At 48.4% G+C, this 27,117-nt stretch overlaps 1 protein-coding gene across 3 annotated transcripts; it reads right to left on the minus strand.

Annotated features, from left to right (window-relative positions):
• Positions 1 to 1,257: 1,257 nt before the first annotated feature.
• SLC22A5 (solute carrier family 22 member 5) lies at positions 1,258 to 26,242 on the minus strand. Of its 3 annotated transcripts, XM_044780425.2 has the most exons (10): positions 25,585 to 26,242; positions 18,099 to 18,202; positions 12,315 to 12,469; positions 11,137 to 11,308; positions 9,793 to 9,919; positions 7,960 to 8,060; positions 5,856 to 6,070; positions 4,181 to 4,363; positions 3,019 to 3,154; positions 1,258 to 2,665 (listed from the first exon to the last, which is right to left on the minus strand). In XM_044780425.2, the coding sequence occupies exons 1-10, from the start codon at positions 25,975 to 25,977 to the stop codon at positions 2,578 to 2,580; spliced, it is 1,674 nt and encodes a 557-aa protein (XP_044636360.2). In that variant the 5' UTR covers positions 25,978 to 26,242; the 3' UTR covers positions 1,258 to 2,577. The 3 variants fall into 3 exon arrangements, with proteins under 3 accessions (XP_044636360.2, XP_044636361.2, XP_044636362.2); XM_044780426.2 differs by lacking the exon at positions 12,315 to 12,469 and having other exon boundaries at positions 1,259 to 2,665; positions 11,137 to 11,199; positions 25,585 to 26,185; XM_044780427.2 differs by lacking the exons at positions 11,137 to 11,308; positions 12,315 to 12,469 and having other exon boundaries at positions 1,259 to 2,665; positions 25,585 to 26,185.
• Between the last annotated feature and the right edge of the window lie 875 nt (positions 26,243 to 27,117).

Below are 27,117 nucleotides of genomic sequence, written 5' to 3' on the forward strand. Positions count from 1 at the left end.
GAAACAAGCCATATAAAAGTCTAGCAGGCCCAGACAGAGGGCTTGGGGTTTCAGATACTTGGCTCAGCCCCAGGAGCAGCGACTTAGGCTATTGCTCCACCAGAGGAAGAGCTCTGGACATTCAGGTAATTATGACTTTTGCTCCCAGAAGGCCACAAATGACTGAAATCAGTGGCACTGAGAATAAGAGAGAAAACTCAGAAACTGTTCATTTATGCAACAAGAGAAAAAGGGCAGGTAGGACAGTAATTCATATTCTGGAGCCACCATGAAGTCAGTTAATCAGGAACCCAGCACAGAAACAGGTTTGAGGAGAGTGGAGAAGCCAACAGTGTTAAAAAAAAGATGATGCTTCCTTCCTTCCCACATGCTTGTGTTGTTATGCAACATGCCTTTTGAGTTATCTATCCAACACTGAGCTTTTTACTTAGGTCTATCCACATGTCCTAGCTCAAACTGCCTTGTGACACATTATATATATATATATATATATATATATATATATATATATATATATGTATATACATCTTTCTCTCTCTCTCTCTCTATATATATCTATATGTCTGTGTACCATGTGCAATTCCCAATCCTCTCAACCCCACCACTCACTCCAGCCACTGTTGCTATGACCAGTTCACACAGGCTTTGCCCAGCTTTACTGAAGTGCAGCCTGACAGTGCCTCAGCCCGGGCCTACAATGTGTTATCTCCTGCTTTCTACCCAAGGAACAGAACCTATTTGGGACTCATGCATGTGCAACCTAGAAATGTGGGGAGCTGCCAAATTGCAGGGCTGCCTTTGATGAATGGGGAATGGGGGCCAACAGATAAATACCTCCTCCTTTTATCCATGGTGCAGATGGTTTTGAGTGCATTTCATAAGCTTCCTCAGAGGTTCTGGCTGATGGAGCAGTGCCCAACCTGATAATGCATCCTTGTATTGGGTCTCCCCCCTTCCCTGTTTCCTCCCTCTATCCTTTACTCCTGCTCCCTGGAATGTTGTTCCCAAAGAAACTACCTAACTGCACAGAAGCGCTGGTCTCAGGCTCTGCTTCCAGGGCAACCCAGGCCCTGAGCCAGAAGGCTGGCTCAGTCCACAGTCAACTAATAGAGTGAAGGTTCTAGCACACAGGGATTAGAGCTTCGCCTTAGAGACTAATCACAAACCACTGCTAGCATTAGCCCAAGTTGACAGTGAAAAGTCGGTGCTGGTGTGACATGGCTTACCAAATTGTAGAAATAAAGGTTGTGGGCAGTTGCTATTATTAAAAAAAATCATTTTATTTATTAAAACATCTTCATTTCCCAAGGCACTTCAGTAGCTTTCACAGAAATATGGTTTTTAACCAGGTGAAACATACGCTTTAGAAGTTCCATGGTAACATAATCAGAAAAGAGAAGACAATTACACTGAACAGAAATTATCTCCCAATGTTACACAACTGAAGTGAGCAACTCTGAAAGACTCTGAACACAATTTTTCTTCTTTGTAATTTTTTCTCATGATTAGGTATCACAAAGGAACACACACAATGACATCATTTTTGGCACCCAGAGAAGTGCTAGTGGCTAAGGCCTTGCACAAGTGGCAACTACAGACCATTGCCAGAGTGATTCTGGGTTGGAAAAAAAAAAAAAAGACACAAACCAGGAAGCTAAGGAACCAGCCTTTCCTAAGTCTATTCTGAAGGGCAAATAACTTAGGGAGAAAAAGACACAACAAACAGACAAACAAAATCCGTATTATAGTTTTGAGAGAAGAGACAAGTTTGCTTGTCTCCTTCTCACGGACACATTTCCTGCAAACCATACATCAGAAACCATAGTAGCTAGGAGGTTTGATTTACACAGCAGTGGAAAACAAGAATAGTAGATTCCATTATGCATCTCTTATTGGTCTGGACAAGCCCAAAGCTTTGAACAGATGTAAACAAGTCTACCCAGTAGTCATACTGAGCGTCCAAAAACTCACAAATCAATGCACTTGCCAGTGTTCTGTATCTCCTCAGTCTCCTCCCTATCAATGACCTTTAGTGGTTTCCCCAGACCTGTGCTCTCCTGCCCTGGGGACGCAAGAATCCCAGCTAATATCCTCTGTAACTGAGAAAGTGTAAGAAATCAGACTCCCTGTGAAATTATTTCTTTTCCTCTAAAGTGCACCATTAGAGGGAAATGGGGAAAAAATTTGGGGTGGGGGGATTAGATCCAGTTTCATCCGGGGCCTTTTCAGGCAGTCTGAAATTAAAATGTAAATTTAGCAGATGCCTCTCATATTCTTCTAAATCCCACTGGTTCTAGTAAATAGTTAACTTCTAAGGACGCGCCAAGTCCATCACTGCAATAGATAGGACTTATCTAAAGTTGTCTGTCGGTAGTCACGGTATCCCTGGAGGGAGGGTGGCACTCTAGGATCATATGCTGCCTCTGAGTCGGGTGTCCATCCACGAGCAAGTCAGACATGGAGTCAAGAAGAATGAACAGCAAAGACCTTTGCCACTGAGGGACTCAATGTCTGTACAAGCCATTTCCGACAAGACGCAGTCTTTCCTCTTCACTTTCTCACTTACTAGAGGTTCTATTAGAAGGCTGTGCTTTTAAGGATTGTGGGGCTTTCTTCACCATCTTTTAACATCCTCGAGTGGCTTGGAGTTTGCCTATATTTCATTCTATAAAAACAAGAAAAACAAATGTTAGTAACAAATCATAAAAAGATGTCTACCAGTCTCAAAACAAACAAACAAAACCCAGAACTGGGGATATCTCACGAAGGGGAAAAAAATCATAGAGCAGACTCTACAAGGTTTCTCTTAGTCTCTGCACTATTCCAGAACTGCCACTGCTATGGAGATCTGCATGGTGACATGGTCTGGGCCAGACCAGAGAGGATTGGCTGTAAGCACCTTGCCATTTCTAACCCTCTGATGGATAAACTAGTCCATGGTGTTTCACAGTTTCTGGGGAACTCTCTGCCAGGCCCAGACCCAGTGCATCAACACTGTGCAGAAGGAGGCCTCCTTACCCTTTGACCCTTAGCATCTGGTCGATGGTGTCTGGGAGGGGGGTGCCGAAGCTCTCTGGGAGGAACAAGGTGAGAATGGCTGTCAGGATGGTCAGACTTCCCATGAGAATGTAGGGTAGGAAGCGGTCATAGGCACCTAGAGTGAAGCAGACAGAGTCCCAAGCTGGGGATGCAGTTAGACTTGGTCTCCCTCCCTCCCTTTGTGCTCCAGGACTCTCAAGGGGATCACCTGCCTCCTTGGCCCCAGAATCTCCCAGTCTAATAAGCTGCCAGATTGGAATCTGGCACCTAGACAGGTCTCAGAACCCAGAGTTGGCACGGACATGCCAAGAGGTCCAGCAGTGCCACCCAGTGCAGGGGAGGTGTGCTGATGGGGAGGAGGGGCTGAGCCATGATTACTATTCCTATTTTCCAGTGCTGGGTTTCCAGGGAACTCAAGGTAGTCATCCAGGAACAGAAATAACTCCTCCGCCTCTCCAGATGTGTCAGAACCTGCTCGATTTGCCCACTTGAAGGCCAGATAAGAAGGTGTTTCTGCTTATCAGATATGTATAGCATGTTTGCAAAGCACTCTGGGTACTCTCAAGGTGTGTGTCACCCCTCCCCCAAGATATGCTGGCTAGAGATGTGCAGGGGAACAGCAGCTGCCATGAGGAAATATTTTGGGGAAGAGAAAATTCGTGCCCTGTTACATAAAAAGGCACAAGGCAGATCCACTGTGTAAAGTGCTCCCAGTTACAATCATTCTCAGTTCATCAGACCTCTTCAATGGACATCTTTCCCTTCATGTTCCTTTTAAACTCTAATTCCAAGAAGAAACTTCTCCAATTAAGTACATTGGCTCCCTAAACCACTCTGCAGTTTCTTAGGATAAGGGAATTGATTTCTCTGATGGAAGGCCTGGCATAGCTAAAACAGAAACAAATCTGTCTACTCTCCTCATCAATTTCTAGCGAGTGCACAGGTTGTTTTCCGTTTATAAGTGTGCCTCCCCCACAGTGCACCTGGACAAGATCATTCTCCAGGCATAGATCCAGTACTGGATGGATCACCATTTGCTGTGTGTGCTTGTTTTCCTGTTAACAAGCCATCCCCAGCTCACATTAAAGCCAATCAGCGCTTCCACCCATCACTCCTGCACGCCCTCGGCCACGGGACTTACCAAGGTAAACGAAGTAGGGAGACAGGATGCTGCCCAGGCGGGACGCCATGGAGCTGACTCCCACACCCATGTTTCTGACCACTGTGGGGTACAGCTCAGCTGTGTACACGTAGACCATGGAAAAGGCAGCAGTGATTCCAAACTTGCCCACCATCACGAGGACCGTAGCCAAATAATACAACTCTGGAGAGGCAAAGGGAAGACAGTAGGAGAAGGCACCAACCCAAGGTACTCTGCTGATGAGAGTTCTGTTTCTTTTTTGCCTGAAACAATCCTACTCTGTTCTTTTTGGGGAGGGAGGAGGGCAGTTTCTATAAGTTCCTACTGTGAGATAAGGGGCCATGGCCAACATGTCACTCCAAGTTGATTACTGAGAGGAGGTTGGGACCTGCAGCTGTGTGAGAACACGCTCTTCTCCTCAGCCTAAAGACCAGCAGAGTGAGCCCCTCAATAGCCCAAATAAATCTGCTTTCCAGTCTAGAAGTCTGTCAAGGGGTCAGCGGGCACCCAAGAACCTCATGTTGTAGGCACTGTGGAATCAACTAATGACTTGCGGATGAGTGGGGAGTTCAGTTCTAACTCATTTCATGCTTTCATTCTATTCAGACCTCCACTATTCACAGACAGCAGATGCTCAGGACCGATCCTCTGATCTTTCCTGCTTGCTGTGCCCATGAAGAGATGCTATGAGTGGCCTGTGGGTCATCCTGAGCACTAGTGTGAACCTCTGAATACATTCCTGGGCTCCCCTGCCATGCCACAGTGGGGGCTATTCCTGTGCAGTGTTGCCAGTCTCAAGAGCCCACAAATGATCACCAGAAGCCCCCAAATCCAGGGGTACACAGACAACTCTGGGTACCATGATGGACACATGAAGGTCCATAAAATGTTCCATGAATTGTCCAAAAGGGCTGCCTTCCACCCATGTGTGGGATACCATGAGATTTTAAAGATAAAATCCTGCTAATGGCCCATGAGACCCACTCTGTGACCTGGCCCCTCCCTTCTCCCTGTCTTCATCTCTTACCAGCTCCCTCTTTCCCCTCAAATGTGCCCGGCTCATTCCCTCCTCAAGGTCGTTGCCTTTGGTTTCTTCAGCCTGAAGTGCTCTGCTCCTAGACTTCTTCATGGCTTTCTCCATCATTTCAACTACATTTCTGCTCAACTGCCCCCTTCAGGTACACTGTCCGTGTCTTTTATGGTCATTATAAAAGGTATAATGAATGTTTGGACTATATTGGACTATATTGAATGTTTATTTATTTGTTTGTTGTCTGTCTTTTCAACTAGAGTGTGAGCTCCAGGAGGGCTGGGGCCTGCCTGACTCCTTTACTTCTGCCTCATCAGCCCCAAGCACAGTGCCGAGCCCACAGCAGGCACAGCGTAGCTACTTGTTGAATAAGCAAATGACTAAGACAGGGCCAGGTTAAAAAGTAATAGGGCTGGCTCTCTTTCCTCCTCCTTATAATTGCTCTCCCCAGTCCCTCAAAGCCCCAGGCCATGATGAGATCTGGTCCCAGAAAACACTTGCTCTTGATTTTTTGGCCAAAAATACAGATGTGCAGGTGAACTGTGATGGTGTGATTTTATTCTCTCTCTTAACTGGGGGAGAGAGCCTGGTAGAGACTGAGTGACTCAACGAAGACCCCAGACTGCAGATGCACATGGTCCCTACCTGGGGGTACCAGCTGCACGAAGAGAAGAACGCCGCCGCCCAAGAAGAGGGCAGTGGCCATGGAATAGCGCCGGGGCAGATACCGCAGCAGCAGCCAGGCCAACACATACGCTGGGACTTCGACCACTGCCGAAAGGAAGCAGTTCACGTAGACGTCCCCATGCAAGTTAGGAGTGTCAAGGGAAAGCCCGAAATAGCCCACGGATATGGTCAGCCTGAAAGAGAATGCGGGGGAAAGCTGGAGAAGCAGCATCCACGTGCCTCCCAACCTGGACAACTTTTAAAATACAACTGTTGCAGGAAATTCAGAACTATCCTTCCCAGGAGGGCAGCAGATTTAACCCTGAGTCTTACTTCTTAGAACAAAAGACAACCTCCCCCAGCCCACTGTAAACTCTGGGCTGGAGCACTTTCAAAGCATTTCAAACAGAAAGAGTCCCAGCAAAAAGGCTTATATAATTCAGATAGACTTTGTTGGAAAAAAACCACCACCACAACAACTCCAACCTGCCTTTCAGCTTTAAAAATCCTAACCTGAAACACTTACAAACGCCTACTTTCCTACTCTCTGAACCTCCCCAAATCCAGCAATTGCAGAAGGAGCTGGGGAATGAGTAAGGAGGCAGGTATCAAGTGGGCTGTGATAGGACTGGAGGGATAAGATAAAATAAGGAACAGTCATTATATCAAGCATTTGGAGAAAGCCCCCTAGCAGACCCTCTGTGGTGTCCAGCCAGGAAGAGGCTGGCCAGAGGCAGCTGACCCCAACCCCGCTGTGCTCAGGGAGAGGAAAGGGAGCTCCCAATGGCAGGGATACATCATCTCTCATCTGCACGCACCCCAGTATCCCTGGTCTGGACCCTGTCCCCAGCAGGCACACTCTCTGTTGATGAGCAATGCTCTTGGGCAAACAGGGCTTTTATGGATTAGATTGTTGTTGACTCATCCGCAGGCTGAAACCACAGCTGGTATAATCAGGGGAAAGGGCATGTGCAAGAGTCCCTGGGAAATCCAGAGCAGGAGGAGCACCTGGGTGAACCATGAAACGGGTGACTCATTGCAGGCTGGCAAGTCTGTGGTGCGGGCGGCACGCTGGTCCTGTGTGAGGCCAACTCAGGGGAGTGCACTGCCCTGAAGGATCCTGGGCCATTCCTTGGAAATGGGTGACTCATAGTACCCCCAGCAAGCAAAATGGTTGGCTGCCCCAAGGCTGGCTGACTGTAGCAGTAAGGACTCCGAGATGAAGTCTGCCTTTCTTACCCAGCAGCCTCAGGTAGTTGCCTTAATCCCAAGGGTCTGGCCACTGAGCAAACACTATCCAGGCACTCAGATGTGTTCCTTCTCTGGTAACTCACAAATCCCTTCCTGACACACCTGCTGACATGCCTCGTTAGAAGGAAACTGACGAGGACATCTAGGTCATGGCCCTGCTTCCAGGACAGTCTCCGAACATCCCAGAGGGAGAAGGTCCTGCTTCCAAATTTCCAGAAAGTACTTAGCAGCCTCTGTAACCAAAAGCACATGGCATCTTCACTTAAATTCTTCTTAAAGGCCACACCTGTCCTCCCCAGTCACTGTCTAAGGCGCAGGGGACAAGAACAACTAATCTAGGACCCAAAGTGAGCAAGGATTCACCTCAGGACCTGGAGGAATCCCCAAAGGTCCCATATGTCTCAAAAAAGCCCCCACAACAGTTTTCAATCTCCTTTTCTTTCTTTTTTTTTTTTTGTGAGGAAGATTCACCCTGAGCTAACATCTGTGCCAATCTTCCTCTACTTTGTATGGGGGATGCCTCCACAGCATGGCTGACGAGTGGAGTAGGTGTGCACCTGGGATCAGACCCTGCGAACCCCAGGCCGCCGAAGTGGAGTGCATGGAACTTTAACCACTCGGCCACAGGGCTGGACCCTCATTCTCCTTTTCTTAGATTCCATCAAGTTAAGAATTGTGATGTACCCATTTCTTTCATTGAAAGGCACATACTTTCCACTTTCTGATGACATAGGCTTTCAATTTTGGTCTGAGACATGTCTGCAAACAAGAGGCCTGACAGCGACTGCCATAGGCTTTGTCCAGGAGCCTCACGTAGGTCTCACTTACGTACCACAGAATTATAGACATGATGGTGAGCATTCGGATATTCCGGGTTCGGATCAGATCAAGAATGCTGTGGGACTGCTGCTTCTTGGAACTTAGGTCTTGTAGCTGCAGGAATGATATGACAAGGGTATGGGAGGGAGAGAAGATCAGAGACTCAGACATCCAATAACATACCCGAAACCCTGGCATCTTAACTTTCTGCAGCTCCACGTTGGGGAGCTTTCTGTTTGTTTCTTGAAAAGAAAAGTAAATACAGTGACTGTATCTTGGGCTGCGGAGGCTTCCCCAGACCTTGTGGATAACAAATTACTGAACGAAAAGTAGGTGACCAGTCCCTCAGGGGATGCAGCCAAGGCGGAGGCTCAGGCTGACAACTCCCTCACGGCATCACTCTCAGCCTTGGTCAGTGGCCACGTTCCAGGGAGGCCTCTGAGCATTTCTTCCCAAGGCTGGCTCCCTGCCCTCTGGGTCAGAGAGAGAAACTGGCTGTGTAATTTACTCATGTGATATTTTAAAAGAAGTAATGTTTTGAGTCCTCATACCATGCAGTTACTGGTCTACTTCCAAGGAAAAAAATTTCAGATAGAAAAACAGGAAAATTGACCTCAGGTTCACCCAGAGAAACTTCCTATGAAATTCGGCACAGCCAAAGACATTAATAAACCACACGTCTAAACACACTGATGTTGCTTTCTTAAGCAGACCCAGCTTTGGAGTTTGTTTTTCCTGAGTTAACAGTTCAAGAAAAGGTCAACTTTTAACTTAATGGATCCCCTGAAATAGCCTCATTTCCTCAAAGATGCCAGTAGGGCTTATGGGTTCACTCCGACTGACCCCTCCCTGAAAAGCCACCAAAGCTACCTCACTTAAAAGCGCCCCCTGCTATCTACTATCTACTCCCGCTCTGAGCCTTTCCAGTATGTGCTGAGTGGGAGCTGTTGCTGGGCCACCACTTAACTGTGAGGCCAGCAGGGCTGTCCGTGCCCAGAGGCTTCTTTGCTGCTTATAATAAGTAGTGTCTCTTTTCCAAGCCCAAGTCTGCATCTCGAGTCCTGAGCACCTCTAACATGCCTTCCGCGCACACTTCAGCAGGACTGCTGGTGGCTGTTCTCACAGCCAGTCCCTTGTCTTCCTGTCAGATCAGAGACACAGTCCAGAACCCCATCAGCCAGCAATTACAACTTTTAACCTCTTCTTGTAGTCACGGGACTGAGGAAAACTGCCTGCTGCAGAGCGTGGAAGGAGAGGGAACAGGAAGGAGAAACAAGACCTAGGAATCAGGCAGAGCCAGGAAATTACTCACGGCTGTGAGAACAGGGTTTGCAGCGAGGGGTGGGGAAGGGGGAAGGGCGGATATCCAAAAGGACCTAGCTCTAAGATGACAGGCGACAACTAACCCTCATGGGGCAGAAGGAGAATGAACACGTCTCACTCCAAATCTATTTTTGCTTCATATTTTATTTAATGCATTATTTTTTTAAGATGAAACACTACCTAAGGTATAAGAAACAATGATGTCCCAAAATGCCAACTTTGTGAAAGGCCTATTACTCATAAAGAGTGTTTATTATTAAAAGTAATGGTTAAACTATATAATTGCCTAGAAAAGAAGTATGCAAAGTATGAAAACCTAAAATCCGTGGGAAAGGTGAAGAGATCTAGGCAGGTGGCACCTTCTCAACTTCTGAATTGTAACAGGGCCTGCCTTGGGGGCAGCTGCAGCTTGGGCAGCGAGAGGGCTGGGCCCCTGTGTGAAGGGAAGGCTTCAGGGCCATGTGGTGCTGCCCTAAAATCATGGTCACCGAGACTCTCCCACCAGCTCCCACATACTGTTTACCTCACTTGGGTCGAAGATGGTTGACGGTGCAACAATCCCATTGATTCTGGCAGCCCTGTGGATGATCACCTCTGCCTCTTTAAATCGTCCCTGAGAGATGAGCCATCGGGGGGACTCAGGGATGAACCTGGAAGTACAAGGAGGAATCTCACAGAGGCCTCCCTGTCCAACAGCTGCTCAGTAGACCACACGTAGCGCAGGTGGAAGTGGGATATGGGGTTTCATACCAGAGCTAGGTTTGGGGAATGTTTGGTGTTTCCAAGCCAGAAGCAAAGAGATGGTCCATACCACACCCAGTAATGATCTAAAATGTGAGCTTTTGAGTACAATGAAGTACACAAAATTTGGAGGGGCCTGTCCACCAGGATGGGATTGCTCCACTGACTGGCCGCCTCCAATTCTGAACAGCAAGAGTGGTGGTTCCACCTGCTGGGCACGAAGGAGAGCGGAGCAAGATGGGCTCCGGAGCCTGGCTTTGGTGGTGGGCTCAGCCCAGCCCAGACTCTGGCCCTGCTGTACGCCCCTACTCGTCCCCAGCATCCACAGAAGCTTCTGCACTGGCCTCTTGGCCTCTACTTTCTCCTCACTCCTCCACCCCTGATTCATCCAGTTGACTTGCCAGACTCTCTATCTATGTTATCAAGGCACCTAGGTACTTTCATACTTTGTGGATCTGCCTCATCGGCCAGCCCCTGCCCTTCGGTCATGATCAGGGCCCATGCTGTGCTCTGTATCCTCTCCATCTAAGCTCTGAAATGCTCTCAGTTCCACATGGGCCAGTGATCTCATTCTTCCAACCTGCAAGACGCGATTCCTCCCTCAGCCCCTCTGCTGTGTTCCCGCTCTTGGTATGGAATGACCTCCTCTCTACCTGTCCAACTCTTCTATCTTGGAGTTTCAGATGGAGCCTGGCTTCCTCCATGCAGCCACCCTGAGGACTCTCACTTTCAGTGTTCTCCCTCTTCATCCAGTGCCCATGGCACAAGGCCTTGGCAACATACAGCCAGAACCACGTCCTGTCTTGTCCTGCAGTCTGATGACTTCCTGGAGGTCATGCTGGACCCTATCATCTCACAGCTGCTGCTTCTTCCTTTCCCTACACTCCAATCAACCTAGCACAGGGCCGAGAACAAGTCTGTTGATGTCTTGGGATTTTGTTATGTTTTGTTTTGTTTTTGGATTTTCTGAGTATAGAGAAAACATTCTGAAACAACGTATAAATAATCTATACTTCCTGTCTCTGGGAGCCCAGATAGGGATTTGTGGGTTGCTGCTGCCCCCTAGTGAATACCAGACAGAAGACATCCTGCCAGTGGGCCCCACGGGGCACAGGGCCACACTCACCACCAGAGCAAGGCACACAGCACCCCCGGCACAGTCAGCGCCAGCAGCAGCATCCGCCAGTCTCTGATGAAGTAAGCAAACAGTGGCAGCAGCATGTAGCCAAATGCATAAAATATGCACACTCCTAATGTAGAGAATATAATACGAACTGACTTGCCAAGAATTTCTGTTCCTGTTCAAAACAAGGGAGGAGTCATGTTAGCATTTTATTTCCTTATTAATCTTCTATTGTATGATTTTCAATACACAGACAGGAAGACTGCCAGAATTATCTCTAAGTTTCCAAGCCCTAGGGAGGGACAGGATTCTGAACTCAGTCCAGTCTGACCATCTGCTGGGGGTGCCTCATGGTGGCCTCTCAGGCCCCTCAGCGACAGTTCTGTCATGAAAATTTCATCACTTCCTGAAATCGCAAGCTAAAGATGCCTTGTTAGGCCCCACATTTAATCCTCACATGAGGAAGAATTCATTAAAGGGGAAGCCATTACTGAGGCCGCACATGCTATTACCCATTAAGGAAAAAATATTCTATTAAATGTGAAGAGAAAGAAATAATCCTTTCAACAATACAACCCAAGGAACCCAAAGACCAATAAGAGAGATTTAGATTTCTCCAAACTGTGAGACTGGCAACTTTTCAGTAAGAACAGGCCAAACCCCTGCAGTGTGTACTCTGAATTAAAACCCAGAAGGTCACGTGACTAAAGCCCACTCGTCTCAATTCATTCCTGCCAGTCAATTTCATTAGCCACGATGTTTTGCACAAGAGGCAGTTTTCTTCCTTGGTGAACATGCCAATCATGGCCCTTGCTTTTTGCATCATGCCTCCCTCTCTCCTTAGCTACCTCAGCCCTGGGCAGTGGCAGGCCCTTCTTTTAATGGGTGATTTTGGGTGAGTTCTAGTAAAATGGCCATCAAGTACTAATGAGACCAAGGTGCCACACCTCAGAGGCCAGAATAGAACTGGAATTCAGCAGTCAGCCTATTGTGCTGCTGGGGATCCAAGGCTGGGCGGGCTCCGTTTCCCTGCCTACAAGTTGGGTTCATCAAGAAGCCCTGGTGGGTGTTGCCAGAGACCACTTCCCTTTGAGGGACAGCACAGCTGTCTCCAGAAAGTGGGTGGTGGGATGACGGTGAAACATAGGATCAAGTACTCAACTCCAACTTGAAGGCCATACCCAGGACAAATGCTGCCACATAGTTGGAGATCTGGCCCATGCCTACAAGGACAAACAGCACAGTGAACATCTCGAAGTTCTTTGAGAAGACCTGCAGGAAGCTGAAGCCTGTCTGCATGCCCATGGTCACAAATAGCACGTTCTTCCGACCAAACCTGGGAAGGAAAGGAGAGTGACAGAGAACCAGCTGGGCGAAGGCGGCAGGAATGGGCTCCACTGAGAGGGGCTTTCCCCAGAACCACCCAGGGAGAGGTCGTGGACAGTAATGCCAGGGCACGTGGGGCAGAGACAGTCCTGGTCTCCCACTCTCTGTGTTGTTACTCCCCCATCCCACTCCCCAGGATCAATGTGCAGCTTTGGCACCGGGATTGCCCAAAAGGCAGTGCCAGAAATATGATAATAATTGCAAGGGATTGAAACACAGTCATTATGCTTAAAGCTGTACCTCCATAAAGTATTTCTAAAAAAGAAACTTTACTTTGGAGGATGATGGAGAAACAATTCATTATAAATGAAAACTGGTAAATAAAGGGAAAGAAACATTTATCCTGACTTTCCTATTAAACTATTTGAACAGTAACCAATAATAGATGAGGGGAAGTATCATTTTATAAAAGTATTCCAACTAATAAATGAAAAAGAAATGATAAAATTAGAACATCACCATTTTACAACCCCAAACGAATGAACAGATATGGACATTATGTTTCAATGACTGCTAACACCATAAAAAGAGACAACTGAACATTGCATGACTCCTACAGTCTTGACAAAGGGACTGAACTCAAATCTGATGAAGTCTCTAGATCCAGCTGCTAATTTGCAAGAAATGCAGAGAAAAGAGGAATATGCTGAACTGCACCACGAGTATACAATCAGCAAAGTCGAGACTGGGAAATTCTACAGGTGGAACAGCCCAGGGTTCTCCAAAAGATAAACTATAAAGTAAAGAAAGGGATGGAGGGAGAATCCCTAGATTAAAGTAGACTAAAAGACACCTCAAATTTTTAAGTGTAGAAGACTAAATTTGTGTTTAAGGATGCACATTTGGATGATAAAACTACAAAAAACCCACAAAGAAGCAATTATTATGAAAGTCAGGCTAGTGTTACTTATGGGGGAGAGAGGCTGTTGTATTTGGGGTGGGACTCACGGATGGGGCTTTCTGGTGGCCAGCAAAGTTCTATTTCTTGACTTGGTGGTAGTTACAAGGTTATTTCCTCAGGATAATTCATTAAGTCACACATTTGTTCTGTGTGGTTTTCTGTATCTGTGTTCATTTTAAAATTTTAAAAAATGTTGGGTCTTTTTTTGGTTTGTTTGGTTTTAAACACAGTACCACAAACAGAGAGGAACAAGTCAACCTAGTTCATTCAACCTAACAGATTCAGCTTGAGTCAGGGCTGGCTAACTCCTATTTTCATTCAATGAATGTTTATTTGAACATCTATTATATACTAGGCACCAGGGATATATCTGAATAAAAAAGACACTGTTTCTGCCCTCAAGGAGCTTATGATCTATAGTTGGTGAGACAGATGGTAATCTCAGTTAATCAAACAACCAGACTACTGCATGTACAATTACACACTGCAACAAGTGCCCTGCAAGATCAGCACCCAGGTCCACAAGGGACACAACAAAGGAACCTACTCTGGACTGGGGACGTGGGCATTCAGGGAAGGTCTCCCTGAGGATGGGGCACTGAGATGAGGCCCAAAGGAAAAAGAGTTGTTGACAAGGGGTAGGATGGGATAAGAACCAAGCTTTCAATGATACTCACAGTACAGTGGAGGAGACCAACATTAATCATTAATCATATGATAACACCTCTTATTTAACAACTTCTGATAGGTGCTGTGAAGGAACCAGGTAATGTAAACCAGGGACCCTAAGTTAGCCTGCACGGTCAAGGAAGGCCATGGGGGTCGGGGGAGATGGGATGAGGAATGCTCCAGACTGTGAAAAGAGCACACACATCTGTGGCTGGAGGGGGCATGATGAACACAAGGGGCCAGGTGGCTGGCATCAGCTGTTCAATAAAAGATTACAGAGGTGGGCAGGAGCCAAACTCACAAGGCCTTGCAGCCATGTAAAACAGTCTGGTGTGTCTTCTCACTGAAACAGTCTTTTTTTTTTTTTTTTTTTTTTGGTGCTACTGGCATCTAGTTGGTAGAGGCCAGAGATGTTCTAAGCATCCTAAAATGCCCAGGATAGGCCCCTACGACAAAGAATTCTCTGGCTCAAAATGTCAAGAGCGCCAAGCTTGAGAAACCCTGGTCTGGAAGGAGACTCTGACACCCCCTGCATTGTTCTGTAACAAGAGCGCCCTACCTGCCAAACAAGAGCTGGTCCCTTACTACTACAGGCAGACAGGTGTAATCTCTACCCCTCCTCTCCCTTCCCAAGGGCTCCCTGGGTTGGCAGGGACAAGAAAGACCCAAGAACTCTTACATAGCACCAGTCCTTGGCAGTCCAGGGTCAGGGGCCAGAAACGCTCACTTTTAAAGTCTGTCAACAAAATATCAAACACACACATCCTACAAAAACCAGAAAATTCAATCTACTTCTTCCCAGGGTTGTGCCTCTCTTGTAATTCATGCACATAAAAGTAACTCAATAATGTCAGATAAAATGCTTTGAAAACCCAGGATCATATTAATTGCTCTTGAATTTCAGGTTTACTCATATGCCAGAAAGAAGGCTCATAAAGCTCTGTCCTATATAAAAAGTTACTGTCAATATCCAAGGCAACTTGAGAGCATGAATTTACTGTTCTTAGGTCATTTGTTTGGTTTAGGTTTTCGAACTGGCTTTCTTAGAAGTAGTAATGAGATCAGAAACTCCATCCCACAGAGCCCTGGGCCTCCCACGGGGGTGCAGGCAAGCCTGAGGGTGGTGTTGGGAGCTGAAGGCAGGGGCTGTAGCCAGAACAGCCACTCATTCAGCTATTTCATTTACTGAACTCACATGATCCTACTTAAAAGAAGAAGTCTGCTAACAACATTTTTTTCAAAGGTTTGAAAAAGACTGTACAAGCCCTTTGGAAGACTCAGTCCTCAACGTACTCATTAATTTTGTTTCTTTTGTTTCCTTAGAGCAGATCTTTTGGAACTTAAACACTTTCTTCAGGTAATAATAGCATTACATGGTAATCAGGTTCTTAGGCTAGCCCACAAACATCTACCTAACCCATGGCACAGCTGACCCAGAAAAACGCATTGAGTTTCAACTCTGAACTTTGGGTACCTCCTCCTTGTTCTTTATATCAAGGTAATTCCTCTGAGTCTCAGCTGCCACTCAACCCCATGAGAAGGGATTTCCCACCATCCCACAGGGGGCCTCTAAGCTGAGTCCTGGGCACTCCCTCTTCCCACTCTACACTCTCCCAAGGCAATCTCATCCACATTTGGGGGTTTGATGAGGGTTCTATGAACTGACAATTCCCAAATGTGTCTCTCCAACCCAAACCTCTCATGGAGCAGCATATTCATATATCCAACATACTCAATTTCTCCACTGAGGAGTCTCATAGTCTCCCCACATTTAGTTATGTTCAAATTGAACTCAACATCTCCTACAACCACAGTCCTCCTCCAGAGTTCTTTGTCTTAGAGAAGGGTGTTGTCATCTACCCGGCTTTGCAGGCCAGAAATCTTCCCCTCCCCAGTTCACACACCCAACCATGGCCAAGTCCTGTTGCTTTTACTTCCTACTAATCCTCCCCATTTCTACCACCCTCAGCGTAGTCCAAGCCACCATCATTTGTGATAACTCTAAACTGATCTCTCCATAGCCCCTCTTGCTTCCTTTCAATCCTTTCTCCATTAAGTTATCAAGTAATCTTTTTTAATGCAAATCCGATTGTGTCACACTCTTGCTCTAAAAAACTCACAACAGCTCCCCACTACTCTGTGACTAAAGTCCAAACTCCTGTCATCTGCTAAGCCCGGCCTGCTCTTCTGCTCGGGTCTCTGTCTGCCTCACTGCTTCATCTCTATACCACTCTCCACACCTCTACCACAGAGGACATTCTTCCAGTTCCTAAAGTGTGCTATGCCTCTTCTTGAGTCTAGGGTTAAGTACATACCGCTCTCTCTGCCCAGAATGCTCTTTCCTCCCTACCCCTTTAGCTGGCTAATTTCTACTCATCTTTCAACCTCTCAGGGTAGCCTCTCCTGGCCTCCTCTGTCAAACTCTGTTAGCATCCTGCATTTCTCCTCTGTATCACTTATCACCACAAAAGATAACAAGCACTTCCCTCGATTAGTTGTTTAATACATCTGCCTTGCTAGAAGAAAAGTTCTAGAAGAGCAGGGCCTTAGAACAGTAGTCCACACAAAACAGAGGGACAAGACTCTCTGGGCCCAAATCTGAGCTCTGCCACTTGCCAGCTGTGTGACTCTGGGCAAGTCATTTAACTCCTCTGGGTTTCATTTTCCCCATCTGTAAAATGAGAATAATAATACTTCCTAATCTTAGGGTTACGAAGATTAAATTATTATTATTATTATTTTTAAAAATTTGTACAGTGCTTATAAGAGTGTCTGGCACATATTAGGTTCTATGTGTTTGTTAAATACATAAGTAATCAACTGATGCTTGCTGCTAGATTAAGGATCTGGGGAAGCAAAGGCCTTTCCCCCAAAGGGGCAAGTCTCTCAGGCTCATCTAGAGCTGTCAATCAGTGGTCATGGCCTACTTAGCTCTTTAATGCTCACTGTGACTGCGTAGGAATTTGTCCCTTTTTTTAATCGCTAGATGACACTCAGGAAAAGACAAATCTACTGAGAAATGCACATATTTCTCATGAGGAAAGACTTGTCAGGTAAAGATAATAATCCCCACAGATGTAAACATTCCAAAATATCACCCCGAGTTCATGCCACAGGATGAAATGGCTTTGTTCTTAAGGTGGGATGACATACTTATCCTGAACTTCTCTATTAGAGACCCCAAGCAGCTGGGAGGATGCTGGGCCTTCTCTGTACTGGGTGACCCAGTGTGGCCAAGGCCACTCTTCTCTCCACCAGCCTCTCCATAGACCCTGAAGCTCCTTTGAGAACTTCACAGAAACTATGGACCTTTCGCTAGAAAAATGCTCATATACGATCTCTAAAACTTCGCATATAATTTGCATCAAGAGTTGACAAACTCCTTAGCCATGAATGGACTTGAGTTAAAAGCCTTGGAATTACGCAAATAATCTGCTTATGGGTCAAAATAACAAACTTCCTGCCTGTTGTGAAGTAAGTGCCATAGCCATAGGCCTCTTAGCTAAGGGGCATCAGCCCTGTAGACACAAGAGTTCTGCCTATCACACCGCTACTGACCAGTGAGATCTCCTCATCTTGCTGAGAGGGCAATGGTTTTGGGAATACAGCAGCAGGCACCCATGGTACCGCCTAAAGATCTACAATACAGTTTATGTACATGTGTGTGGTGTCCACCTCTTCCATGCTCAGGGACATGAAAGAGTCATGCTCACCCAGGAAAGCCAGCCAGGCTGGTGCAGAAGTGACTCATGGCATATTTCCTGGTCAAGTGGATCATGGATACACTCAGCTCAGGGTGTTGTGCTCAGGAAGAATTAGGGAGAGGAGGTTGTTGGCTCTCTTTACTTGGAATGGAGTCTATACTATAGATGTGGCTTCCCCTTCTTTTAAAACACAAGACTCTACGCTGGGAGAACACCGCCTTCTAAAGTCAAGTACCAGGCACATACATGCTGCTAGCATGGTGCTGGGGTCCCCTAAAGCTGCAGAAGATAGACACCCACCTTACCTGTCTGAAAGCTGTCCCGAAATGAAGGAGCCCAGCAGCACACCCACGAAAAACAAGGAGATCGTGAGCGGGGCCTTCCAGTCGTCCTCACACACCAGGTTCCACTGCAAGAGAAACAAAGGGATGTATCACTCACTTCTTTGTTAAATGTTTTAAATTTAAGGCTTCTTGGAAGACAAAATCAGAACATCCTCCACCCCTGCAAGCTGTTGCCTTACTGCATGAGTGTGTGAGCTCATTTAGGCAGGCGACGGCTCATCTGGGCAGTGAGGCAGAGGGCAGCTTCCCCTCGCAAGGAGAGTGGGCTCCCTCCTCATCCTGTTTTTCATAGCTTTCAGCACTATTGTTTTGCTACCAATTTGAGGAGGGGAGACAGGCAGGCAGCAAGTACTCTCCCCAGGTGCCAACCCAGAAGGCAAGGCCTCTCATGGCTGCTTCTAAGAATCTGAGCAGAGCCCAGGGCGGTGGACAGGGCAGGGCACCCTTTCAGTGCGTTTCAGCCATTGGCAGGGATGGCAGAGGAGTGGTTCTGAAGCAGAGCTCTGGGGCTCCCAGAGTAAGGCTTCCAGCAAAGGACAGAGGCCAGAGGGCCTGGGATGCACCATCTGGATCTGTTCTTCAGCTCTGCTCAAGCCTCCACCCTGAGTCAATGACTCCTGGGCCCCTCTGGTGACATTTAGAGCTGGGATCCCTGATGCTGTGCCAACAACACTAGGTCCAGTTACAGCCAAGAGCTCTGAGCTGGGAGTCAAGAAACTGGGTTTTAGTTTCTTTTTCTTCTTTTTTTTAAGGTATGCTTTTTTGACGAAAAAGAATGGCTCTGAGCTAACATCTATTGCCAATCTTCCTCTTTTTTTCCCCCCGCCCCAAAGCCCCAGCACATAGTTGTATATCCTAGTGGTAGGTGCCTCTAGTTCTTCTGTGTGGGATGCTGCCACAGCATGGCTTGATGAGCGGTGTGTAGGTCCGCACCCAGGATCCGAACCAGCAGACCCTGGGCCACCAAAGCAGAGCGCACGCGAACTTAACCACTTGGCCATGGGGCCAGACGCAGGGTTTTAGCTTCTAATTCTACTGTTAACTGGTTATCCAATCTCAGACAAGATTCCTCCCCTCCCATTGTGCCTTAATTTCCCCATTTGTAAAACAGGGATTGGGGTAGGGAACAGGCTGCACTGCTTGAGTGTCCCAGTACCCAATGGGTGGTTCCATCTACAGTTACCATGAAAAGAGGTCTGTGGGCATGGGGAAGCAGCTGAGCACTCAGACGTGAGATTGCCCCAGCCTAACAAGGAGCCAAAAGAAGGAAGAAAAGCCAAAACAGGAAGTTTGGTGGTTCCCAGAAAAATGTTTTCCCAGAACAGAGAGACGGTGCTCTGTGGTAACCAAGAAGGCCACCCTCCAGGGAATTTAGACCCTTGCTTGCCTGGCAACAGGCTACTGGCCTGCCCTCCATGGCTCCAGCCTGCTGGCCTGCCCTCCATGGCTCCAGGCTGCTGTCCTGTCCTGTCCTCCATGGCTCCAGGCTGCTGGCCTGCTCTCCATGGCACCAGGCTGCTGGCCTGCCCTCCATAGCTACAGGCTGCTGGCCTGCCCTGCTGGTTCCCCAGTAACAAACAGAGGCGGGGGAGAGTGTTGCTTCCAAGAACAAAGCATCTCTTCCAGGCCAGTGACAGAGGGAAAAACAAGTCTGCCTCTCTGCTCTGGTAGGCAGTGTGTGCACACAGCCTCCAGGCATCTCAGAGGGGTCAGAGGGCAGCCCTCAGGAGGGACTTAAAGAACAACCCCCCTGCAGCTGATAAGGATCACTCAGTCACACAGCTGGCTCTCCACTCTGGAATAAGCATGGCACCTTGGATGGGCTGAGAATGGGTTGATGATCCCCACTCCAAGGAAGAGTTGGGGGTCTCTAACTCCTAAATCTAGAGGAAGTCCAGACTAGCAGGAGGCAAGAATATCAGAGCACCAAGGTCTGAGCTCAGGCTACAGCACCCTTCCCACCTCCGCAGCTTCGGTGGCGCTAGCATCCAGATACCTTCTCTCTTCTAGGAGGCTGAGTGCTCCCAGGGCAGCCCCAATCCAGACATGGCTGCTGAAGTCAGTATGGGAGAGGCAGGGGAATTGCAGCTTAGGGACTCAGTGATGGGGTGCCAGCCTCTGCGTGTTAGGCAGAGCTCCAGAGGCTAGATTATGGCTATTGCTGCTCTTGAATATGATGGGATCTATTCCCAGCTAGCATGCACTACTTTTGTAACAAGAGAGATGAAAAAATGAGTAAGGGGTCAGTAGCTGTATGTCAACAGGTCTTTCTTGAGGGGTGGGCACTGATATAGCTGAGCTAGACCAGAAATCCATAGGGGTGTCTGCAGTGAGTTCTGGGATTGTAGCTCCCCTGCCCCCCATCAGTTCTCCTAATATAGGCTTCTAGAGAATTCTGGGCTGGTAAGGCCAGGTGCTACTTGAAACCAGGTCAGAGTATGCTCTGCAGGCGATAAGGTAACTGTAACACTCATCTTGAAATAAGGCCTTGGAGTGTCTCTCTAGCTCCTACCACCTCACCCCCCCCCACTTGATCCAGCCTGTCCTTACCCTGGGCAAGTGTATAGCTCCCTCTGGGCTTTCTATCCACCACTGCCAGTTCTTAGCAATTCTCAGGGCCTGGCTCTGGGTCCTCCAAAAGCAAACATAGGTTAACACTTCCTTCCTACTGGCCATAAGGGCCTGTGAGTAGGCTCAGGAAAGGTAATAGGTCTCAACAAATGAACACAAAGGCATGCACGGATTAGGTCCTCCCAAGCCAGCCCATCCACTTTCCTGTCAACCACCAGATGGATGGCAGTGGGCTCCAAGACTTGGTCTGAATCCTCCTTAGGAGGGGTGGGATGAGAAGCCCATAGAGTCCAGGCTATGTACCCCAGGCATGCTGTGTTTACAAAAGAATCCTATACTGAGCTCCTGGCTCCCCAGCCATGACTAACGCAGCCACAGACCAGCTCACTGATGCCTCCACTTGGTACGTGGGATGGGCTATACTGCCTGATGATAACAGGTATCAATGTTGGAACTAAATGTGTGTGTTTAAGCTTCAGGTTATGCGACCAGCATCATTACCCCTCAGGTGGGTGAGCTATGAGAGCAGGTGCAACCTGGAAAAATCTGGGAGCAACTCTGGCAAGGGGCCTAGACTTGCCATCCTTCCTGGTCAGAGGTGTGCCTCTCTAGTGGTGATGGTTTCATGGATACACACACACACACACACACACATGCATAAAAGCTTTTCAAATTGCACACTTTAGTTACGCGCAGTTTATTTTATGTCATTTACACCTCAGTAAAACTACTAAACATTTTTAAGGAGAGAGAGAATTGTGTCTCTTGTATGCACCATGTAATTGGTGCTGCTTCTCAGTCATGGGAAGGAGAGAGATGATGTGGTTCCCTGGCACTAAATGTTCTTACCTGCGAGTTGGCTGGAAAGGAAAAGAGATAGGGTCTGTGCCCTTAGGGCAGAAGCTCTTCCCAGAGATGTACCTAGCCTGACCACATCAATGGTCAAACACACTGGTAAGCACAACCTGTTACCAAATGCCATGTATTCCTACACACAGTTCATCCTGTCCCCTGCTGCAATTACTGGCAGATCCTCGCCCCAAGGCTGTCAGGAAAAGGAGAAATATTTGCTACCAAATCCTCTAAGATGGTTGGCAGTGCCCTACAAGAGAGGCTCGGCAGCTGTTTGGTACACAGGTGAGTGAGTTGATGAATAAAAGGGCTGTTCACCTTTACCACCACAGTAACCCGTGGGCTTGGCCACCCAAAGCCCAGATGAACCCTGAACTTCAGTCTCTAGAAATGACTATTTCCTTCGCTCTCACCCCCTTCCTTGTGTCACCTGTCAGAACTTTGACCCAAGGTGTCAGTTGTCAGCTAGCTAGAGAGGGGCTTACCCTGACCACTCATGGCCAGATGAGTCGCCTATGACTGTGCATGCACAGGGGCCCTCAGGGACCCCAGCAAGTGGCTTCTCTGGCTTGCCATAGCTGCAAAGGCAGGGATAAAGGTCTGAGCTTCCCCTGAGTGTGAGAAGTCAGTAAAGGCATAGCAGTGAGGCACAAGTTCCAGGTCTGTCTGGTCTCTCCACTCCAGAGTCAGCTGGGGCCCCACCTCCTAGGCTGATGTGGCTTTTCCTTCAAGTGGGCTCTGCTCGTGGATAACAGTGGGGGCTCTCCTATTTTCCAAGACTATCTGTGCATGAGATAAGGCTGATAGAAAAGCTAGTCCAGAGAAAGAAGCTTCCCAGGACAACAGGGAGCGAGTCAGAACTGCCAAGGGCTGGGGCAGGGGCCTTCTGGGAAGCAGAGACAGACAGGGAACAAGGAGATGCAGAGGGCTGCCAGGTCTTAGCTGAAGAGATCCCAACTCACGGGTGTCAGAAGAGCTAGGAATTTCTAAAGGAGTCTTTCTGGCTGCAGGCTGGGCTATGGAGACACTAAAAAGCAGGTGGCCCAGGCAGCCTGAGAAATCACCCAGGTTTCCAGAGAAAGACCAGCCTAGAAGCATGTGGACCACCAACTATTCCTGAAACACGAGAGAACAACCTCTTTCACCTCGTAGTGTCCCTTCTTTCTGCCACTCCCAATGCCTTGTTGCACATCTACATAGAGGAAGCTCCAGTCCATGGGGTGAGGGATTACATTTTCTTTAAAATATTTCGGTCAGGGGCTGGCCCAGTGGCATAATGGTTAAGTTCATGCGCTCTGCTTCGGCAGCCTAGGGTTTGCAGGTTTGGATCCCGGGCGTGGACCTACACACTACTCATCAAACCATACTGTGGTGGCATCCCTCATACAAAATAGTGGAAGATGGGCATGAATGTTAGCTCAGGGCCAATCTTCCTCAGCAAAAAGAATAAGATTGGCAACAGATGTTAGCTCAGGGCCAGTCTTCCCCAAAAACAACAAAAACATATTTCAGTCAATGCTTTTTGACCACCCCCAAGTTTCCCTTCTATGAATTAAACTGTCCTTTTCTTCTTCAGTTCTCAAACTTTAGAGAAGATTTCTTAAATTATTCATTAATCCATTCAACAAAAATTTTCCTGAGCATCTCCCTCTATATCCAGCATCATGTCAGGACTTGAAGGAGATGCAAAGATGTAAATCGACCACAAAGTTTAGTACCGCACGTACGTCCTCTAACTTCAACGAAGAACAATCAAACAGGAGACCTGAGGTTTTCATCTTCTGCTGGAAAACATGAATAGGAATTCAATACCAGTATACTTACAAAGACCTCTATGTAAGATTTGGGGCAGAAGCCAGGCTTGGAGATATTTAGCAGGCACAGGACTAGCTGCAGTAGTCAGCAAGCCAAGTCTGGGTTGAAAGAAAATGGGCCTTAGAAAAATGGGGCCATCAGAATGTTAATGCAACAGCTCCCAACAGTGACTGTTCCTCTGAGAGGAATAAGCAGCCTTGAATTTAAAGTCAAGCATTCCAGCATCCCAAAACAAAGGGCTAAGTAATGTATTAATCTTGCCTCCTGGTAGACTAACAACCGGTGAGCAGGTGAAAGGACACACAACTCTTACAAAACTGCTGAAACAGCTTAATAAATAGGCTAACTATAAGAAAGGAAGGCTGACATTGGCAGCAACATAGCTCAAGGACACTTCTGGCACAGCCGGCCTTTGGCAGCCCATCAGTGCTACCACCTCTCTCAGCCGAAGGCAGGGTCGGGGCAGTGAAGCAAGAGCAAAGGAGGAGAGTAAGCCGAGGGACCCCAGGGGTCAAGGTAAAAGCCAAAGAGATGCTATGAGCTTCTTCTGACTTCACTGCCTCTCCTTTCTGTCAGCAGCCAGAAGCAGAATTTGCAGGGACTCCTGTGTCATGGAATATGACTTCCCCTCTGTGGCCTCTGACTACAACCTGAGGGACAACCTCTGCTTTCACAGCTCTCACTGGCTTCCAGACTTGCTTGTGAAGCTAGGACCGAGGACTTGTGATGACTAACAGTTTTGATTCTCCGTGGATTCTTGGGCCACAAAGCACAGTCAGCCACCTCCATTCAGTGCCTCTTTTGTCAAGTAACAATGCCTCAGGGCACTGGAATGATGTCACTAGCTGAGAGATCCCAGTGGGGCTCAGGTCACACTCCTAGTACATATATGTGGAGTGCAGATGCAGATGCTGGAGACATCAAATGTCCAAACACATAGAGAACATACACACACCTGAGTCTCTTGGGGCAGCTCTCAGACTCCCTTGACAGGTGACAACCACCAGAAGCAACAGACACGGGGCTTCCAGAACCCCCATTAGCCCCTTTGAGGATCCAGCAGGGTTTGATGCTGTACCTGGACCTGTGCATCCTCCCCCACAGCCTCCTCCCAATGAACTCTGGACTCCTGCTACGTTGATTCTTGCTATTCCAACTTTGCCTCTGGAACTTCAGCTCACTATTCTGCTGAGATGAACATTCCAGACTTACTGAGAGGCCTCCAGGAAGCCTTCCCTAATCTTCGAATCCCTGATCCTGACACTCGGTGAACCTGGGTGACCCGGTGCCTATCAAGGAGGGCTCTTTTCATTGCCCTGCTTGCTCAGTTCTGCTGAGACTCCAGCGAGTTAAGAGTGCCAGGGACTGAGTAAGCTGCAAAGCACATTCACATCCATTCATTAACATCAAGTAACACATCCAGCCCTAATGACTGCGGGGTCACCAGGAGACAGACAAAGCTACCCAAAAGGAAAATCCAAGGGGTTGGGGAATGAGAAAGTTTTCCCGCCACTCCCTATGAACCAAGGTTGTATGCTTTAACTAAATCTGGCCAACAACGTTGCCTCAGATTACTCTAAAACATCCAGGTCAACAAGTTACCCTGAACAGATCTTCAGATGCACAGATCCTAAAAGGCTGACAACTGACCATGAGCAAAAGGTAAAGAATTCCTTACAGGGCATGACCAGACTGTCATGGGTGGGTGGGGAAGGAGTAACTGGAGAAAGAAGCAAGAGACAGTTTTATACACATGATTCCTTTAACTTTAAAAATTCAAGAAAGAAGAGGAATGTTTCCTCTCTCTGAACAGATGTCAAGAGGAAAAAAAACGATGACAGCTCCTTGCCCCAAGCTCTTGCTCTGCTCAACACTCCCACCCCCATCTAGTGGAAGTCTTGGACCACTCAGAGCACTACCAGAGGCCGCTAGGGCCTTCTTGTCTCCCTCTCCAAGGTGGCCATAGGACAGGCGGCCAGCCTGACACTCATGCCATGAGGAGCATGATCTGGCTGGAAGTCACCTTGCAAACTGTTCCCAAGCCACCTGGCTGGAGGATGCCCATCACCAGTGTATAGTGTGTTGGGCGAAAGGGAGTGACAACATCCAGCGCCCACCTTGGGGCGGGGTGGTTAGCGCGCGAGCTCAAAGACTGCAAAGATCCTCTCCATGTCCCGGTCCCCGGCCCTGGCGCGGGGCTGGTACCCACCTCGGTCACGATGGTGGACAGGTAGATGTCCTGGCTGAACTCCCAGCCATCCAGGCAGCTCTCCTGCTCCAGCTGCTCCAGGTCCACATCACGCCCCGGCTCCAGCCCGAGCGCCGAGAAGTTGGCGATCGCCTGGAGCCGGTAGCGGCGGCAGCTGTGCGGCACCTCGCGGCCGTCCTGCAGCCGCAGCGGGATACTGTGGTTGCGCCACGCGCTGCTCAGGTTCGCGGTGTCCGGCACCCGGCAGCGGTGCTCCGGGGCCGCCGTCAGGAACACGGCCGACAGGCCGTTGAAGCCGTTGGGGATGATGCTGGCGCTGAGCAGGAAAAAAATGAGGCGCTGGAAGGGCCCCCACTCGCCCAGGAAGGCGGTCACCTCGTCGTAGTCCCGCATGCCGCCCTCAGAGGTCTGCGGCGCGCGGCCAGGGGTCGGAGGACGCGGCGGCGCGCGGGGGTGGGGCGCGGCGGACGAGTGCGCGTGCGCGCGGCCCCCACCGAGGGGCCAGGCGAGGGGGGGCCCGGAGGACGGCCTGCCGACAGAGCAGGCTCGCGACCTCCTGCTGCCGCAGCGACCGGCCTTACATAGGGCGTGAGGCCGGGACGGGCTCTGGGCCTGAGCCGCAAGGCCCGCCCCGCCGGCTCGCAGTGCGGCGCGGACGGGGGCGGAGCTGGGCCGCACGTGACGGCGGGGGGCGGCCGGGCTGGGGCCGCCGCTCGCCCCGGGGCCGGGCTGGGCGGCCCCAGCGTGGAGGGTACGGCCGAGCGAGCCGTGCAGCGGCTTAGAAAGGCAGCGAGGCCCGTGACCTCGGCGTCTGAGGCCGAGCTCGTAGCCCCAGCGCGGAGCCGGGGGAGGGGAGGGGACGGGAGGGGAGGGCCAGCGGGCAGCGAGGCTCAGGTACTAAAAATACTGCCCCCCAGCTTTTTGCCGAGGCCTACAGGCGACAGTGACTAGCCCAGGGTCTCACTGCTAGTTCGCGGCCCTTGACACGCCCACCCTTATAAGAGTGGAAGGCATTATTTTGAAACCGGAACCCGTTAACTACCCCAATGCAGAGGCAGAGAGCAATGATTTTTGATTCCAGTCCAAATGTCCTTTCTATATTTTGGCCTCTACCAAGCCCTTTTGTTGTCCTTTAACTTGTTCAAACAAATGTAAAAATTTAACTTCAAGATTATTGTTGATCCCAGCCTCGGATTAAATGTTCCCCTCAGATTAGTTATTTCTGTTTAGCCTTAACTCAAGAGTTGACTGGTAAAAAAAAAAAAAAAAAAAAAAGCAGGTAGGTGATTCTAAACCTGCACTGTCGTATCGAATAAGTAGCTACATTCGTAATTTAAAATTTTCTATTTTAAAATAAAAATATAGCAAATAAAAATCTAGGACACCCAGTTAGTTAAAATTTGAATTTCAGATAAACAATGAATAATTTTATAGTATTAAAACATATGCAGGAATATAGGAAATTCAAATGTAACTGGGCATCCTGTATTTTATCTGGCAGGAAGATATTAAAAACATTGAAAAACAAAAAGA

This window comes from Equus asinus, chromosome 9, assembly GCF_041296235.1.
Source record: "Equus asinus isolate D_3611 breed Donkey chromosome 9, EquAss-T2T_v2, whole genome shotgun sequence".
Classification (NCBI taxonomy): Eukaryota; Metazoa; Chordata; class Mammalia; order Perissodactyla; family Equidae; genus Equus; species Equus asinus.

Coding starts and splice junctions, on each gene's coding strand:
- SLC22A5 (XM_044780425.2), bottom strand. CDS start 25,977: ATGCGGGACTACGACGAGGTGACCGCCTTCCTGGGCGAGTGGGGGCCC. Junction 18,203..25,584: donor TGTCCACCATCGTGACCGAG/GTGGGTACCAGC, acceptor TTTCTCTTGCAG/TGGAACCTGGTGTGTGAGGA. Junction 9,920..11,136: donor CTGTGTGCCTTGCTCTGGTG/GTGAGTGTGGCC, acceptor TTGTACTTCCAG/GTTCATCCCTGAGTCCCCCC.